The sequence below is a fragment of the Urocitellus parryii genome, chromosome 13 (assembly GCF_045843805.1).
Source record: "Urocitellus parryii isolate mUroPar1 chromosome 13, mUroPar1.hap1, whole genome shotgun sequence".
NCBI lineage: Eukaryota > Metazoa > Chordata > Mammalia > Rodentia > Sciuridae > Urocitellus > Urocitellus parryii.
In genome coordinates, this window is record NC_135543.1 from 2,044,363 (window position 1) to 2,064,064 (window position 19,702).

Below are 19,702 nucleotides of genomic sequence, written 5' to 3' on the forward strand. Positions count from 1 at the left end.
CTGAAAGCGTGGTTCTCACAGCCTGACTTCAAAGGCACAGGCAGCACCTCCTCACTGCCTGGCTGTCCGAAGGAGAGGTACACCTCTCCCAGATGCACACCTCTCCCAGACGCACAAAGGCCTAGCAGCTCAGTCGTACAAGGGAAGGCATTTCCACACCAGGCATGGTAATTAATATTAGGGACAACACCTGCAAACGCCTGGCAGAGGCACAGGGCTCCTATGCTTCTCCAGGTATCAGCTCTGCCACAGAGCGCCCAGAACCACCCATTCAGATCATTTCACATAGGTTTAGATCACTGCAGGAAGGAAGCGACTGCCCATACTCAAATTTGTTTTAGAAGAAGACTCGACCTAAACTCAAAATAGGAGCGACTGACTAGAATGGCAATGTGAGGAAGAACATCCTACCTAAACATTAAGTGTCGCAGTCTGCATTCATGTTCCGCAGCTTGCTCATATGTAAAGCAAACCGGGGTGGGTGGGGGTGCAAGTGCATTATTACTCGAGCCTGTGCTGGACCAGCAGCATCGGGGGAGGACCAAGGCAATGCAGGAACAGGGGAAATAGGCCCTGAAGCAGGCTCACTCATGATCCAAGAAAAGCAGCATCACCCCTGTGTTTTCAACAGGCCCATTCAAGTGCTGTGAACTGAAGCCTGAAACGAAGCCCAGGCAAGCAGGTAGGAGCACAGGCAGGACTCCACAGCGTGGCCCGTGCACAGGCTGGCCCTGCGGTCTGCAGGTCTGCAGTGGCGGCTTCCCGCTCCCCAGTCCCATGGGGTCTCATCCCCAGGATACTAATTTTCTGCTCCCATATTTCAATAAAGTGCAAACACCGCCCATGCACAGGACTTACAAAGCTCCTTAACCTCCACCTGTCCCACCTCCTTCCCTAGAATAAACATGAAACCTCATAATTTCTCATCATCCTAACAATTTTCTCCTATTCTGTCCAGGGTCACTTACACCTTTCCAAAGGTAAACCCTGTGCACCGGGGTATAGTTATGAACTAGCAAAGTTAGAGTGCCAAAGGCTCACGCTGAACCTGGGATTTTAATCTAAAATTTTACATTTCACATGGAGTTCTGATTTGACACAGGTATATGTTACACAAAATCCTTTTCACAAGAAATCTCCCTGTTTTAGTGTCCAAAAATACACTAGTCTTGCACCTGAAAATGACTATCCTAGTACACACGATTTGATAGTCCACATCGTTTTCTCATTGTTAACATGAATAAACATGAAATTCTCGTGAAAATCACATTTAGAACTCAAATGTGAAGGTCTTAACTCCAAATCAACATTACCAGAGGGAATGATATTTGGTGAAAAATACATTAAACATTGGTACAAATTTGATGAAAAAGCCTATTCTCATATAAGACGGAATGTTTCTGGTATTTTCTTTCATGAGATTTGTTTTCATCTAATGATATTTAATCAAACAATGAGCATGCCTTGTCCACGTGGCAAGACCACCGCTCCTGGGACTTACTGATCCAACCTTTCCCCAGTGACCTACTGTCTCCACATGGTCCTCGCCGACTCTCTAAGCCCTCATGGTGGCTCCGCTGCAGGCCCAGCTCCGGGCTTCGCCAGCTGTACACGCCAAACCTCAGCGCCAGCCTGCGAGACGTCCTGTGCAGCTCCCACATGCAGGGCACAGCAACCCCTTCCTCTGGTCCACACAGTGAACCACAAGAGCCCAAGTTCAGGGACAGAGCTCCTGCCACAGCCTACACTGTCCTCTTGAGGTGGACTTGATGGCCTCGGGGTCACAGACAGGTGCAGCCTATCTGCAGAAGGTCTGCCGGCGGCTGACGAGGGGAGCAGAGGCCACCCGCTCCACAGACTCCAGGGGGCCTCTTTCCACAGTGCAGACGTGTGTGAATGGCTGAAGGGTGACAGGCATCACTCTACGTGCACAACCATACTTTAAACACACAGCTTCTAATATCCCTTCTCTTAAAACCGAGGATTAAAACACCAAAGATTTTTTTTCTAAATAAATGTCTACTTTAAAATGTAGATTGCAAATATTCTTCACTATGTTTATGGGGCCTGTTCTTATTTCATGAAGAATTGAACACATTATAGAACTCTGCTGAGCTCTTTAAGAGGTCTAGAACTGGTCGGCCTTTTTGTCCTGTTTCTGAATCACAATTTAGGGAGAGAATAAGACTGAGGAGTGCTCTTCACTGAACCTGGGAGTTCCTAAGTGGGTCAGAGTCGCTCTTGAACACGCATCTGAAAGGTGGGGACCGCAGAGGCCGCCCAGGGCCTGGTGGGCTCGCACCTGGGAGTTCCTAAGTGGGTCAGAGTCGCTCTTGAACACGCATCTGAAAGGTGGGGACCGCAGAGGCCGCCCAGGGCCTGGTGGGCTCGCACCTGGGAGTTCCTAAGTGGGTCAGAGTCGCTCTTGAACACGCATCTGAAAGGTGGGGACCGCAGAGGCCGCCCAGGGCCTGGTGGGCTCGCACCTGGGAGTTCCTAAGTGGGTCAGAGTCGCTCTTGAACACGCATCTGAAAGGTGGGGACCGCAGAGGCCGCCCAGGGCCTGGTGGGCTCGCACCTGGGAGTTCCTAAGTGGGTCAGAGTCGCTCTTGAACACGCATCTGAAAGGTGGGAACCGCAGAGCCCACCCAGGGCCTGGTGGGCTCGCACCGGGAGAGCGGGGCCTGGGCTCACACGTGAGTGCAGTTGGTGGACGGAGGGGTGTCCACTCGACTTCTGGTCTCTCTGTTGTCACTGGGCGGTGATTCGTTGTGGACGTGGCACCTGAACACTTGCCTGTAGGCCTTCCTGAAGTTCTCGGAGAGGAACGCGTAGATGATGGGGTTCACCGAGGAGTTGCTGTAGGCCAGGCAGTGGGCGGCGATCCTGAAGAAGAAGGAGGCCTGGGTCAGCGGGAAGACCCCGAACTCGGCCCAGAGATGGACGACGTGGTGGGGCAGCCAAGATATCCCAAACACCACCACCACCACCAGGACCGTCTGCGCCGTCTGGGGGAGAGAGGGGAGGGGAAAGAGAAGGAAAACTGTCTTTTACAACAGAAAGAACCCAGCATTCTAAAGAGAAAGGAGGAATTCTGTACGCACTTCCCTGGGATCAGGGAAAAGGCATCCAGACTGCTGTCGGGGTCAGCCTCCACTTCCTGCAGCATCTGTGTTTGAAACTGCATGGACCTGCCAGTCCCTTCCACGGCAATTTTGTGATTCGTGTGGAATACACAAGCATCGAACCGACTGTGCCCCATGGTGTGGGGCAGAGAGGGACAGAGGCTAAGGACCTGTGCTCTCAGACGTGCCCCTGAGCTGCTCTGGCCATGAAGCTCCCCGTGGTCACCTCCGTGACACACCTGAAGACGCTCACTTCTCATGAGCCTCGGGGACTCAGGAGCACAGTGACTGGTGCGCTGACCTTTCGCCCAGTTTGACGGGGGACCACCTGCTCACTGGCGGGCGGCAGCCTTCCCTCCCTGCGGCTGACTCAGAACGACTTGCAGAGTGGAGGCAGGGTCTGCGTCTTCCTTTGTGAATGACAGGAGGGGTCGTCCCTCATCGGTGCCCTGACACAGCAGACTGCACCTCGGTCCCTGGCGCCCATGTGCGTGGACGTGGACAATACCTTGCCAGCTGGTGGCACTCTGAGAGGGTGGGACGAAGCCCCAGGAGGACTCAGGCCTTAGGAGGACTTTACTGCTCACTACATGTTGAAAGGCAGCTCTAGATAGCTCACTGTGACTCACTGAAAACCACCGCTGGAATTCAAACAGGAAACAAAGTTCCACTTATTTACGTGCCTTAATTAAGAGAATATTTTAAAGGCACTTACTGTATGGCACACATACTACAGGATATGAGGAGCCGCCGGCCTCTTCCTTACGAATGCAGCTCCAGCACCTCGCAGGGCCTCCAGGGCCTTGAAGGTGGCCACAGAACCAGGGGAGTCCTCCTGCCGACCAACCCTGACCCCTGCCTGGCTGCCTTATACAGACTGTAAATTAGTTCAGTGGTAGAGTGGCCCTGGGTTCAATCCCCCATGTGAGATATATATATATGATTTACACACACACATATATTATCACACATACCTATTACATCTCTATCTCTACCTCCTCCCTGAGCCTCAACTTACTCATTTGTGAAGGTGATGAACCAAGGAAACGGTTCTTAACTGTGCCTAGACCATTTAAGCAGTAAAACAACTCAACTATAAAAAGTTGCGGACAGGTGTTACGGGTGGAAGCTGGCTTGTTAAAGGCACTTACCGTATGGCACACAAAGCAAATGGAAGGTTTGCTCACCTATATAAGGGGTGTTTGCTGTCAGTCCATTTATCCATTAGAGAAAGAGAAACGCCATTCTCAGATGATTTAACCAAACAATCCAGATATGATTATAGCCACAAATTGATCGGAAAACATCCCCTTTTCTTCCCAAAGACAATCAGACTCTCTCTTCACTTCGAAAAATAACAGCCCTTATCGATACTCTATCCGTTTCATTGCTTCTTTTCAGAAATGTTTACTAAGAGCAAAGCTTAGGGCAGAAACAGATCCCAGCACCTTATTAAGATCCATATCTTATCAAGATCCATAGGGCAGATGACAGTGTGTCCTGAGTACGGAATATTTTTTATGACACTGTTTGTTTCCTTGTTTGCAAGTTCATAAAAATTTTGCCTTTAGATTTTTAGTAATTCCACTAGTTTTCTCATGAACATGAAAGAAAGCCACTTTTTCCTTGGTTAACGGTAGTTTTGAAATGTGACTGGATTATGACCTGCAATATAAATATTGGAAAGCATACCAAAGAGGTATTTGCATAAACGATCATTTATCTAAGGCTCCTAAAAGCCTGTGATGGTGTACGTGTCCCACTAACTGCTCTCAGTGGAGGCTCTTCAGCGCCTGACTGCTGCTGGGCTGGTGTTCCCTGGCAGTCACATGTCACCCTGCACACAGGCCCCGTGTGCCTGCTCCTCCAGAGCTCGGGCTGACTCCACCTCAGTGTGGCTGGGGACAGTAGATGGTTTGGGTGCTCTTTCTCCCTTGAGCGGGTGCTGGTAGACCTGAAGGACAGGACATGGGGCAGGAAGAAGTCCCACACTGGTAGGAAACCACCTTTCTCGATTCACAGTTTCTTCCAATATGTCAAACTCCGAAAACTGAGTGTCTGGAATGCACTAGCTCAAAAGTAAAGATCTAGGCAGAATAATGCCTGTGTGCTAAAGCCAGCCCTGGGACTTCAGTAGATCAGCATGCCATCAGGACGCAGCCCAAGGGCCTTGGAAATTCAGACGTCTCGACCGGGTCTCCATGGCTGATTCGGTCAGTAGTGGTTAGTGGACAGTGACCTGGGAACCGGTCTTTTTAATAAGCTCCGCCAGGAGCTTGATGAATCACAATAAAAGTGAATTATCTCACCCATCTCAAGTCAAAGACAACCCAAGACGTTTCACTGAACACCCGCGGCCCCGAGGCCGGAGCAGCCTCCTTCTCAGAACAAGCAAGAAGAGCTGCTTCCCTTCTTTCCCTCTGAAACACCAGGGGGAGACTCCCCTGCATGGGCATGTCAGAGCAGAGCGAAGCTCCCCTGGTGGAAAAGAAGACGGACCGTTTCCCTTTTCTAACATGGTAGGTTTTCTTACAGAATCATTTTGCCTCTCCCAGGGACAGAGTCATGCCCAATGTCCGTGCCACTGACCTAACTGGCCAATTTAGAGAACAGAGTCCCGAGATTCTGACAGAAAAGTCATGGAAGTTGTACCCAGTTTCTGTACTCATCTCACCATCCTTGAAATTGGGTCATTGTATGGCTTCCTTTGGTTCCTTAAGCTAAGAGGAGAAGAGCTGTTCTCTGGTGACTACGGGGCCCTCTTTTCGAGTCACCTGAGACATCTGTCCTTCTTCCAGCAGCCTCACGCACACTGCGCCTCCCGGAACTCGACTGGGGAGCACATAACTAAAACATGAGAAGCATCGCCTCCGTCGCATAAAGAGGCCAACCCTGCAGGAACACTTCAAATCGGAAAAACGGAAAAGAAAGCCTTTGGAGGGACCTGAGGCGCCTGTGCCCAACCTCAACCTGGGGCACCACCCGGCACACTTGCACCCCGCTCTGAAGCACTGCTTAAGGATTTATTCTAGAACCCAGTCACTCTCGTGCCAGAAAGTCATCTTCACGTCTAACCGACCTTAAACAAGTATTTCATCAATTACAGGCTCTACACTACTGCTTCTGCAAGAGAGCCACATCTTCTCTTGTATTTTCCTCTTGTATGGAGAATAACTGCTTCGCATGTCTTTCTTGCTTCAAAATAATGATCAAATCCTACTCGCAAACCTGTGAACATAGAGATGGTCTGAACACTTGTGCCCTCCCCTCTGAGACTCATGCTGGACCCTGGTCACCTTAGGAGGAGGTATCAGCAGGCAGGGCCTTAGGGAGGCCACTGGGTCATGGAGTGCAGCCCTGCTAAGTGGGATTAGTGCCCTTTCAACACAGCCCAGAGCTGCTCCACCCTGGGAGTGGGCAGAGAAAGCACCATCTATGAACAGGAAACAGGCCCTCACCGGAGGCCAGAGCTGATGGCACTTGACCTTGGACTTGCTGCCTCCAGAAACGAAAGAAATAAATGACTGTTGTCTGTAAGCCCCCAGGGTGTGGTATTTTGTTGTGTCATCCTCAACCAAATAAGAAAAACAGACAGAGCCCAGAGAAAGGGAATTTTACTCAGCCACTGAGAAGGCCTGGAAAGAAAGGAGTTGAAAAGAGTGAAATATCAAATCTTTATCTTTTGGTCCACATGTCTCAGAACCTGTGGCCATTGGTCCGCTCCCCACCCGACTGCATCACCTCCATCCATCTCCATCTGCCTGCACCACTTCTATCCATTCTCCCCGAAATGTGGAGCACTGTAGCAGTGCTTTGCACTGAGGCCCAGGAAAACACCACCGTGGGTCAGCTGTCCACAGCCAGGGGACTGGCCTGTCCTATCTCTGGTCTCTCTTCTCCCTCCTCTGTCTCCCCTCTCTGCACCTCTTCTCTTCTCTGCCCTTCCTCTCTTCTTCCTCCCACCCCCTCCCCACACCCCCTCCCCTGCACCTCTCCTATCTCTTTCTCAGACACCCTCACCCCTCCTCCACCACATCTATTTGTTCTATGCAAACAAAAGTCAATTAAATAGATCAGAAGAGATCTGACATCTGTTCAGAGGCTGCAAGGGGTCAGAGGCTGGGAGAAAGAAGATGAATTTTCTCCCCTTCATTCTTATACGGTAAAAATGAACAAAAGAAAACTATATATAAATATGTATTTATTTATATATATATACATATTTATATATAGTATATATAAACACGTATTTATGTATATATATAAATATATACACACATACATAGGTGTGTGTATATATACATTTATATAAAATAATTGTTAAACTAACCATTCATCTTTCTGTTTTTATCATAAAATAGCACAGAAGGCTTCTAGTCATTTCTTATATTTTTTTCTTTCTTTTAAGCACTTTGCTCTGCAACCCTTAGAGCTTTTCTCCAACACCTTTTCAAATACACAGAATAAAACTAACCTCAGACACTAATAAAATCTATAGACTACTAAGGAAATGTCTTATTTCATTCTAGTAACCATAAAATTTTTGAATCAATAATAAATATTTAGCATATGTTGTCCTCTCTATTAAAGTCTGATGAGCCCCTCCCTCCTGAAGGAAATTAACATCCCCCCCACCCAGGATCTTGAAATGCTCATCACATTGAGCAAGACCTTGGGCTGACATGTCTGTTCTCTGGCACTCCAATTCGGCTTCCAAGGTCCGGTCCTCCAGCAGGTGGTCAGCTATAGATGACTATCCAAGGGGAAGTTATAAACCATCTTTCATATTTTTAAAGAACTGTTTTCTTGGGAGATGAGAAATGGAGTTCAGAGGAAACTAAAAGACTGGAAAAATGTAAAAACCCCAACATAACACAGTATATCATTAAAAACAGGGAAGGATGAATGGGATGGAGCTGCGTTAGGGGGTGCTATGGTTTTGATATTGAGTGTCCCCAAAAAGCTCGTGTGTGAGACAATGAAAGAAAGTTTAGAGGTGAAACGATTGGGTTATAAAAGCCTTAATCTGATCAGTGCATTAATCCACTGATAGGGGTTAACTGGGTGGTAACTGTGCGCAGGTAGGGTGGTTAGAAGAGGCGGGTTGTTCGGGGCGTGCCTTTGGGGCAAATATTTGTCAGTGGTGAGGGGAGTCTCTCTGCTCCCGGGGGCCATACCCCCAGCTGCTTCCCTCCACCACACCCCACACACCTGTGCCAGGGTGGTCTGCCTCACCTCAAGCCCCCAAGGAATGACATTGACCATTGATGGACTAGGAGCTCTGAAACCATAAGCACCAATAAACTTTTCTTCCTCAAAAGAGAGAGAGAGAGAGAGAGAGAGAGAGAGAGAGAGAGAGAGAGAGAGAAAGAGAAAGAAGAAGAAGGAGGAGGAGGAGGAGGAGGAGGAGGAGACCATTTTTTAGTTTATTTTATTCATGTAACTTAACACCATATAACACTTATAACTTTATAAGAACTTGTCAGATCTTAAAGAGGGGCCTAGAGGTTTAGAATTAAGCCCACGTATTCCCCTGTTTAAACAGAAAGAAGAATGAATGAGAAGAAGCCATGAGATGTCCTGTTACGTATGTTGACTTTTATTCTTAGGCACTTAGCTGAGAAAAGGCGTGGTGGCATTTCTAATGCAAGCTGGTTTTGCTTCCCAAAAAATGTCTCAATGTTTTGTACTTTTTAACCAATTTTATGCCATTAGTTGTCAGCTCTAGGAACGGGGGGTTTTAGCCACATGGCTGTACGTGAACCGGGAAATCAGGAAGAAGTCTTCCTATAAGTTAGTAGATCTTCTTAGAGAAAATATGATTATCTAAAAAATATATATAACTTAATAAATATTTTTTTAAAAGCAAAGCATTTTAAGATATCACTACTAAGAGTTGTGGGTTAGAATGCCTGTATAAATTGTCCCTAATCAGATTGCCTAATAATCTCAGTCCACTGTCCAAAGTCACAATTGCGCAGATGTTATCTGAGTAAGAGTTACATCAACCTGGTGTGTCACATGGTTTTCCCTCAACATGCAAACATCATGGAAGCTGGAGCTTCAGTGTCCTCGGTGAAGGCTCTTAGACTGATGGGTCTGGGGAGGGGAGGATGTGGGGAGTGGCATGGTCCCCAGCCTTCAGCTCTGAGCCAGCACCAGCACAGGGGTAGGGAAGAGAAGGCCAGGAAGGAGCTCTTGGGCTCTCGGGCACTTACATCAGCACTCTCCCAAACGAGAAGCACCGGGAAGGTAGACAGAATAAAACACTCCACTTCCTCGCAAACGCTCATCAGCCCCCGTGCACTCACCAGGTCAGGGGACCCCTGCCTCCTGCCATGGTTTGGATATGGAACGGCCACCAGAGGCGGGCCTGTTGAAGGTTGGACGCGGGCACAGCCGTGTGCAGAGGAGGGAAGTGATGGGATCGTGAGTTAATAGCTGAGTGGACCTCTGGGAGGTGCTGGGAATGTGGGGGGCATGGTTGGAGGAGGTAGGTCACTGGGGGCATGCCCTGGAAGGAGCTTCTGGTTCCTGCACCCACCCCCACCCTGCTTCTGGCCGCCATGTGCCGAGCAACTTCCTTCCTCCATGATCTACTTCCTCACCTCGGGCCCTGAGCAATGGAGCCCGATACCCACAGACTGAAGCCTCTGAAATTGTGAGTCAGAAGGATCTCTGTAAGTCGTCCAGATGAGGTGTTGTGGTCACAGCACGGAAAGTCGCAGAGCATACCTCCCCAACGCCCTGTAAGTTTGGGTGTGATGGTGCCCCCACCAGCCTGACCTTCAAGCCACCTTCACAGTAAGAGCTCATGCCAGTGTCTGTTCCAAGGGGCCAGCACTCACCAGGTTTGGGGAGAGTGTAAGTATAATTAAAAACCAAAGTGAACGAAGCTTGCACAAGTGAAAGTTGCAGTATTTGTTGTGTTACCTTTTTCTTGGACGTTTCTGACTTCTTTGACATGTTCTTCAGCTTTTTATGCAAATGAGTAAGGACCTGCAAAACACAGACCAGTGAACTCAGTTTGCTCCACATTCAAAACACGTTGCCTGCCTAGTACTAACGATTACTGACATTGCAAAATGGCAGTACCATTGCTCATAAAATTGTTAAAACAGAAATACATGTTGGGCAGCAAAATAGCGAGTCTGAATTGCACAGTGCACCTGTTTCTCCAGCATGTAGGAAGGACTGTCTGGGAAGACTGGTGCGCCCAGGCACGGTTTGTACCCACAGAGTCTTTGTGCAAACAGACCTGAAATTCCCTCCAGAAAGAGCCACCCCAGGGCCCACTCGTGCATGCTATTGGTCTATCGTCTGCCTCGGTTTCCTGGTCCACGTGTCAACCATCACCTGGGCCCTGCTGTATCTTGGGCGCAATATTGGGTCATAAATACACTGAAACCTAGAGATGCACATGTGGGAGGTCATCAGCCAATGTGGACAAGCAGGTGATGTGACCAGCTGTCTCTTCAATGTGGCCACACCTGATCACACTGGCATTCACTTCAGCTTATTTATTCTGTTTTCCCGTGAAGACCTCTTTCCACTGCAAACCTCAAAGCAAAACCCTGCCCACCAGGCCTCCTTTCATTGGCTGTGTGCTTTTAGACAGCTTCATCTCGAGAACCCAGTATCACTGATGGTGGACGCACATTGTGCAGGGCTTTGCAATGGATGTCCCTGTCGGGGAGCACCCTGGAGACACACTGGCTTCATTAAATTCAAAAACCATTTGTGTCTTCTCTTGCCAGTGTAATATTCAGAAGACGGGAAAAGCTTTGGTTATGTATAGGAATTTCCAAACTGAACTTGACCAGCAGAGCCAACCCTGCAGAACTGATGCTGGAGTTCATTTTTCAGTCTCCTCCTGGGGACAACCTGCAGCAAGCGTTGTCTGGATGACTAAGGGCTTTAGACTGACTGTGGGTGGCTGACATGTCTCTCGAGAGGTAAAAGCAGCTTCCTGCCACTGTTCTGTCTCCCTCTAGCACCGCAGCATGGAAATAATATAAAGAAGTGGGCTTCCTGCAGACCCTGCTCCCTAGCTACAAGGAGCACTTACTGCCATCAGCCAGGTCCTCTTTGGGAAACCACAGGATCTGCCAACCAACCTTCCAAACCCTGCTCAGCTTGAGCAGCCGTCAGTGGGGTGTGCATTTTTGGTTTCACATTCTCCACGATGCTAAAACACTTCTCTCCTCCTGAGCTGGCTCAGAATCCTTGATAGCAAAACAAGCCCCACTGTCAGGGGCATTAGGGATAAATGCAGTACATTGACAACAGGTAACTGTCCTGCCAATGGAAATGGGTCCACAAGCTAGATAAAAGTGAAAACAGAAGGGAGCCTTCGCTACAGCATCAGAGAAGAAAGTCTCCAGGAGGAAGGAGAGGGCTAAGGCAGGAGCCTGCCCCAGAGGACAGTCCTGGCCAGCAGGTCAACAGCAGCCTAGCCACATGAGCCCACAGGGCAACAAAGGGCACTGAGGGCAAGGGACACAGGAGCAACCAGAACAGAAGCCACCCACCTGAAATCAGAGGGGCACACCCACACAAGCAGCAAACTTCACCAGTCTAGTGAGGGTCCATGCACACCATCAACAACCAAGGACGAGTCATCGCTGAGCAACTTCAACACACCTAACACCGAATGCCGGATGCCGTTGAATGTTCAAAGGAGAAGAGTCTCGAATATACTGTGTAGCTGTTTCTCCTCAATAGCTCATGCTGTGAGTGCACATGACACATTGTGATGCACCCTCACCAAGACTTGCATCAAAAGAGAAAGAAAGGAAGTGGCGATGGTTGCAGTCCCTGGAAGATAATGCTGGCGTGGTGCCATTTCTCCACATGCATTGCCCAGTGTGAGGGAAGGTGCCCACCCAAATACCAGCCAGAGTCACACTGGGCACACCCTGGGATGTGGAGAACCCAGGGAGGGCTCCAGACAGCGATTCATGCTCAGTGAAGCACGTTTAGGGGGCGATGGGTCTACAGCAGCAGGAACAAAGCAACCCAAGGGGACAAAGGGCCCACCACCGAGATCCCTCTCCAGTCCACACCCTGTGCCCTTCCCAGGACTCTCAGGCAAAGAGCTGCTCCACAAAGCACGTACCAAAGGTGATTCCGGAATCCATTTCTGTCACTACGTTAGACACACACACACACACACACACACACACACTGTAACCCAGGTGCCCTTCTGGCCGATGTGTGGGCATCAGACCTGCTCCTCCAGCAAACAGCCATCCTGATCTGAACACTCAAGCACCAAAATTCTCATTGGCTAGTACACACTTAGGGCCTAAATCAAGGAAAGGCAGCCCAAGATAATTGATCTCCAGCTATTTAGCTCCTAAAGTGAATTTGCAAATATTATCTTGGATGTAAAAGATATTTTTATTTATTCTTGGACGCAAACTATTTCCATATAAAAAAATATCCAAATGATCATGCATCTCATTATTGTTTTTCTTTTTTTCAATTAAATTTTAAATCTTTGTTTTTAGTATGACCTTTATAAATTCTAAAATGATAGTCCAATTTAGTCCCAAAAATTACCTTATCATTCATTTCTATGAAAATAATAAGTGATTTTTCTAAAGACTTTCGGGAATTGAAGAAAGCATGTCTTCAGTTCAAATACAGGGAATTGGGAAATTAAGAGCCAGATATTTTAAGAATCCCTTTGGCCCAAGCTTTATGTCCTCCAGCAACCACCTATCATCCCTTCCTAAAAAGTCTTTCTGAATGCCAGATTTTTGTATCTAAGTGGCTTGTCTAATGGTGATGGTACTCTGAGGGGAGGACGCAGAGCATTCTAGGGTTCACCCCCATTACTGCTATCATGGGACTATTAAATCTATACTTGACTTAGTTACTCAAACAGAAACAAGTTGTATCAAAGAAGCTTGCTTCACACTTCCAACACTCCTTTGCCTTAATAAAATAGGGATGATAGCTCCTCCATAGAGGTGTAAATTAAATGAGATAATGCACATTTCAGATAGCTGTGCTGTTCACAGATGTTTTTGTTTTTGTTTGTTTGTTTTGTTTTGTTTTGTTTTGTTTTTTCAGAAAACTAAATAAATAAAATAGCAAATAGCTAATAGCTAAGCTCCAGTTAGTTTCCAAATACCTACCTCGACTGTTTTTCCTTATGTATGCCTTTTGGTGCAAGTTATTTTTTCAAATAATATCCAAAAATATTATCATTCAAAGTAGACATAATCTACATAGATGGTTCAAATGGGGGATTCCGATGACTCATATTAAACATGTTTCCTGGGGAAGATACCTTATGATTGAATATTAAAAGCGGCTATTGTTCTATCTTCCATGGTTACTTATGGTCCTGTAGCCAGCCTTATTTATCAGAGTCAGAGAGGCTGGGAGAGATGAGTTAGTTGGGAACTTCAGAATTTGCTTCCCAAGGGTTTTTTTCTGATGATGATGGCACTTAGCCGGGAAGATACTGGGGACCCGGGAGTTCACCCTAAGTACTGCTGTCAGACGACTATTACACAAACTCTTGGTTACTCAAACATAAACAGGTTGTGCCACAGAAGTTTCAGACTTTTTGATCCATGTCAACTCTTCACCCTGGGTAATTCATGATGGAGGAGGGGAGCGTGGATCTCTGTGGGATCTGTAAGGCAGGATAAGTATTACCCCCCCCCCCATGGGAAGAGAGGCAGAAACCGAGCCAGCAGCCAGTCCTCGCTGCTCCTCTCCAGCATGGGGACTTTAGAGGACCACCTGAAGCCCTCAGCACTGTCCACACCTTTCTAAAACCTGATGGACATGGGGAAGCAGCACTCCCGCCCCTTCCACCCCTGGGGTTTGTAAAGCTAAACTTCTGTGTAAAGCAAAATCCGAAGCGCTGTCCCTAAGAGCAGCGGCCTCAGAGAGCCTGGTCTCCACCAAGCTTTGGCTGGCGAGGGCGAGGGCAAGGGCGCGCGCCGGGAGAAGAGTGCCCAGCCGTGAGTCTCCCAGCCGGTCCCAGGTGAAAACTACCAGAGGGTGACTGCGACCCCATCCGCGCAACTAGCCTGCGCTCACAGGCACCGCGCTCTCGCGGTGGGTCCCACCACAGTGCCCAATCACTGCCTCGCGCTGGCGGGTTTTGTTTGAGTTGCTGCAACACCCGGGGTCTTTGAACAGCAGAAGTGGAAGCGCGCTCCGGCCACAGTGGGCTTTACAGGCCATAGTGCCCAAGAAGCCAAGGGTGGACAAAGCCGTTCTACCCAAAGTCTAGAGAGCAAACCTCCCAGCCCCCAGACTCCACCTGACTTTCTTGCCGGTTGTGCGGGAGCCTGCAGAGGAGAAGGCAAACTGGAGTGGGGAAATCCCCCCCCCCCCATACATCAGCACCCGACCCGGGAGAGGGCAGGGGGCGGGGATGCAGAGAGGCTCAGCCAGGGTGCGGAGACCAGAGGAGCTACAGGGCCCCACTGCCCCTCCATCCATCCTCTCCCTCCAAGTCGCCGCTCCCACCTTGGCGTAGCAGAAGCAGATCAGCAGCAGCGGCAACAAGTAGCCAAAGACGAAGGTGCACACCACGTAGGCCTTCTTGTGGCTCTTGTTGGTCCACTCTTCCCAGCAGAAGGTCTGATTGCTGACGTCCCGGAAGAGGCCCTGGTGGTAGGCCACAGGTGAGGCCATGGCAATCGACAGTGTCCAGATGAAGCCCACGCCCAGCAGCGCATTGCGGGACACCCTCAGGGAGGAGGAGCGCCGAGAGTGCACAATGGCCACGTAGCGGTCCACCGACATCGCGGCCAGAGTGAAGATGCTGACCAACATGGACACCGTGAAGAAGTAGTGGGTGAACTTGCAGATGAAGGCGCCCAGCACCCAGGTGGGCAGCACGTACACGGTGGCCTGGAAAGGAATACAGAAGAGCAGGTAGGCCAGGTCGGCGATGCTCAGGTTGAGGATGAACAGGTTGGTGGTGCTGCGCGGCTTGCCGGGCTTGCTCCGCGCCAGCACTGTGATCACCAGGCTGTTGCCCAGCACGCCCAGCGCGAAGATCAGGCTGAACACCACCAGCGTGACGAAGTTCTCCACGCCGATGCCGAAGAGCGGCGGTGCCTCCGCGGTGGGAGGTTCGGGCCAGCTCGCGTTCCCCTCACTGAAGTTCGCAGTCGCCAACTCCATTACCCGCTGGAGAGCAGGGTGGCGGGGCGCACAAAAAGGAGTGCTTGCCTGGGAAAGCAGGCGCTGGGAGTCGCCGGGGATTCCAGCCTAGAGCACTGAGCGCTCGCTCGACTTTCCTAGGGATCCTCCCTGGATGAACAGGACTCGGGACGCTTGGATCGCTAGCAGTGCGTGGCGTGCCTTTGTGCCGGGTCTTGCGGACAGGAGGCGCGGACCCCAACCGGAGATGGTTGAGATCCCAGAGGTCCCCCAGACTCCTGGGTGCCTCCGACCGACCGACCGCAAGCTGGAGAGGAGGGAACGCGCCTGCTGCCGTCTGCAAGTGGAGAGAGCCCTCTCTGCGCCTTAAGGGCTCTGGGTACCTGCTGGCTGCGCTCCTTTGCCCCTGGAGTGGTTCCCGACCCTACCTGTTGCTCTGAGCCTCTCCCTCCCGCCGCGCTGCACTTAGCTGTTAGGGGTGAGGGCTCCTGGCGCACCCAGGCGCTCCATGCCACCTCTCCAAGGCGCTGGCTCTTCCGACTCACTCCCAGTGTCTGCCTGGCGAGTTGTCCACCGGGGCGAGCGCTCTCTAGGTTCCTCCCGGTGGTGGGCAGAGTCGGGTGCTCCGGGCTCTGCTGCCCTGAAAGGGAGTGAAGGTCAACCCAGTTGAAGTCTGCGTGCCCTGTGTCTCTCCCGCGTCCCCCCAGAAGTCACGGTGCTCGGCAGAAACTGGAGGATCCTCACGGGATGGATCACCGCCCACCTCCACAGTCCGGCAAGGGGCTGACCCGCCTGGAGAACGCGAAGGCGGCGGCTCGGGATGCTGCGCGGCCAGGGAGGGCAGCAGAGCGCGCTCGTGTGCGCGCAGACAGGAGGCGTGGGCTGCGCGGGCGGAGGGTCAGTACCACTCCTTTCTCTGTGAGGAGAGCGCTTGCGCCCCGAGAATGCACCCCAGAAAATCGAGATTTGCCACCGCTACGTGAAATTTTGTAAAACACGAATGGCCTGAGATCTTCATCAACGAGTATGAGATTAGAGCGGAGTCTATGTGTATATTCGACTCCACCACCGGCGTGTTTCCACATCGTGGACAATCAGAAGAAGGAGAAGTTATACCCCATTTATTTATAGTGTGTCAAAATGCATTCTACTGTCATGTGTAACTAATTAGAACAAATTTTAAAAAATTAAAAAGGAGAGGGTGTGCTGTGTACACTTTACAGTGCCCATTTGAGTGACATATATAGAAGTATTGACAGGTGCAGTGTTTGTGAAGTGACCTATGGTGTTTAGTATGGAACCACTGCTGTGAAATGTGCCGACACCAAGGAGAAATTGAGCTGTTTAAGGACGGGAGGGGTAGCTAGCATGATTCTTCTTTGTACTCTTGGTAGCTCCCAAGGAGAAAGCTAAGATTGATTCACTAGGTACAGTGTTTATATGATTTATCTAGGTTTCCTTTCAAAAAGGGGGTGTTTCCAGTGTTCTCCAAACAGAACAAGTATCCATTGTGTGCTTGACACAGGGCTGGAGAGAATGGGTCCCACAGAGACTCGCAGGGCACAGCATTCCTGGAGACATGAGATTTGGGTTCGGAACCAACAAGTGCTGTGAGAAAAGTGTACACAAAGATGAGGCAGGAACGCCTTTGGCTGCAGGTGTTTGGAAGTAAGTGCCATCTCATTTCTGCCTCACTGGCTGCCCTCTGCCTCATTTCAGAAAGATGTTAGTGCAGATCATTAAACATCTATTCTGTACTCCACCTATATTCTCTCCACCCAAACAAGGGATTCCTTTGCAAGGAAAATTATACCATTCACACATTTTTTCAGAGGACAAAATTGAGCATGGGAAACTTGCTTCCGTGAGTGTCCTACTGAACCCAAGGACTCTCTCAGCTGACCTAAGAGGGTGCTTCCTTGGGCTGTTGTGTTGCCCGCCAACATTGCCTTCCTTTCTCAGGTACACGCTAAGATTCTCATGTTGCCTGCTGCGTTGGATGCCATGCTGCATGAAAAGCTACATGTAATGTGACTTGAGGGAAAGCATTTTATTATTATGAACTATTCCAACAAGGAACACATACGATGGAATGATAGCAACTCATGGAATGATGAACTCACGGACCAGCTTAAAAACTTTGAAACTTATGGAAAGCCTTGCAAATCACTTTTATATTCCCCACTCACAGTCTCCACCCAACCACCATCCCACATAACCAGATGTGCTGTCCACCAGTCACTGTCTTCCACATTTGTGGCCCACATATGCTCTTAAATGGTGCGCGAGGGTGGATTGGGGCTTTCAGGTTTCACTTCATGTAGTTACATTATGATCAATGTTTTGTTCTGGTTTTTCCTACAACAGGTAATTTGTCTGTTTTTTCCTAGACACATCATTATTTCTTGCATTGTATTTGCACTTTATGTCTTTTGTATACTTCCTACATCCAACAAACTCTTCAAAACAGCACATAAATTTATTTACTTTATTTATTTTTATGTGGTGTTGAGGATCGAATCTAGGGCCTCACATGTGCTAAGCAAGTGCTCTACAGCTGAGCCACAACCCTAGCCTTGACTTTTGTGTTTTTAATATCTTCTCTTTATTCACTTGTGTTTTATAATTTCACTTCAAAATTTATGATGATTTTCACTTTCTATCCCCCCCTGCACCTTTTTAAGCTTCTGAAGCGAGGATATTTTTCATCAATTCTGGAAACTTTTCAGTTCTTGTCTCTGCATATTGAGTTCCCCTTTTCCGATACTCTCTTCTCCTGACTCTGACAGACATGTCACTCTCTTCTCCGAGCCTCTTAATCCCTTGCTACACTGCTCATCTCTCTCTTTTTTTTTTTTTTTGAGAGAGAGAGAGAGAGAATTTTAATATTTATTTTTAGTTTTTGGCGGACACAACATCTTTGTTTGTATGTGATGCTGAGGATCGAACCTGGGCCGCACGCATGCCAGGCGAGCGCGCTACCGCTTGAGCCACATCCCCAGCCCCCTGTTCATGTTTTTATCTGTGCCAATTTACTGGTATTTCTCCAGCTGTGCACCCTCCAATTCGCTGTTGTTTTTGAAATCTAACAGGGGCCTCTCTTCCACTGTGCCTGGTCGATTTGAAGTTCCTCCTTCTCACCTAACTTTTCCGGTTACCTCTCCCACTTATTCACATACTTTGAATGTGCCTCTTCATATCCTCAGATTCTCATGCCCCAACTCCTTGGAGCCTAATTGTGCTTTCTCTTCTGTGCTCAATCCTGTTCTTGTGTCTTATTTATAATTTTTGGTTTTGTCTTTTAAATTTTGCCCTTTAGATTTCTGTTTAGCCAGAATGTATCTGTGAGGATTTTTTGAGCCCTGACTTAAGAGAACATGTCTACAGTCAGGAGTGGTGGCCATACCTATAGTCCCAGTAACTTGGGATCAAGAGGCAAGAGGATCGATTGCAAGTTCAAGGCCAGTCTGGGCAACTTAGCAATTTGGAAAGACTCTGTCTCAAAATTAAAAAAAAATTTTTTAAAAAGGACTTGGGGCATAGCTCAGTGGTAAAGCACCCATGGTTTCAATGCCTAGTACAAAGCAAATAAATAATAAATAAGCTTTTTAAAAAAAAATATATATTCCTATAAAATATGTTTATTTGCTTTGAACATTTCCCCTTGGCACCATCAGCTCAGGCCATTTGAAAGTCAGTGCCTCTACGTGACAGGCCTCAGGACACACAAAAGCAAACTCAGACTCTGGAAGCCACACAGAGAAGAAGTGGGACACAATTTGCAGAGATGCCTGTTCCTTCTGGCCACCGAGTTTTCTGAAGTTGTCCTTGGGTAGGGCATTTGGTTGCTCCAGGTACTTCTCCACTCTTGGTAGGAGTTAATGCAACCTGCCTTCACCACGTGGCTCTCCATGGTCCTCTGGGGGCCAGAATGGGCCACAGTCATTCCCTTCTGGTTTTGCTGCAACAGAAGAACAATCCCAGAACCTACAGGCTGAACAGGATGGGCTTGCTCTTCAGTCCCCCGGGGTGTTCCGTCTCTCCTTGCCCTGCTGGGGGTCTCCTTGTCCTGCTGGGGGTCTCCTTGTCCTGCTGGGGGTCTCCTTGTCCTGCTGGGGGTCTCCTTGTCCTGCTGGGGGTCTCCTTGTCCTGCTGGGGGTCTCCTTGTCCTGCTGGGGGTCTCCTTGTCCTGCTGGGGGTCTCCTTGTCCTGCTGGGGGTCTCCTTGTCCTGCTGGGGGTCTCCTTGTCCTGCTGGGGGTCTCCTTGTCCTGCTGGGGGTCTCCTTGTCCTGCTGGGGGTCTCCTTGTCCTGCTGGGGGTCTCCTTGTCCTGCTGGGGGTCTCCTTGTCCTGCTGGGGGTCTCCTTGTCCTGCTGGGGGTCTCCTTGTCCTGCTGGGGGTCTCCTTGTCCTGCTGGGGGTCTCCTTGTCCTGCTGG

General features: G+C 49.3%; 1 protein-coding gene across 1 annotated transcript; it reads right to left on the reverse strand.

Moving 5' to 3' along the window:
- Positions 1 to 2,690: 2,690 nt before the first annotated feature.
- Galr1 (galanin receptor 1) lies at positions 2,691 to 15,287 on the reverse strand. Its single transcript, XM_026414144.2, has 3 exons — positions 14,625 to 15,287; positions 10,059 to 10,124; positions 2,691 to 3,008 (listed from the first exon to the last, which is right to left on the reverse strand). Exons 1-3 carry the CDS (start codon positions 15,285 to 15,287, stop codon positions 2,691 to 2,693), a joined length of 1,047 nt encoding a protein of 348 aa, XP_026269929.2.
- Positions 15,288 to 19,702: the final 4,415 nt, after the last annotated feature.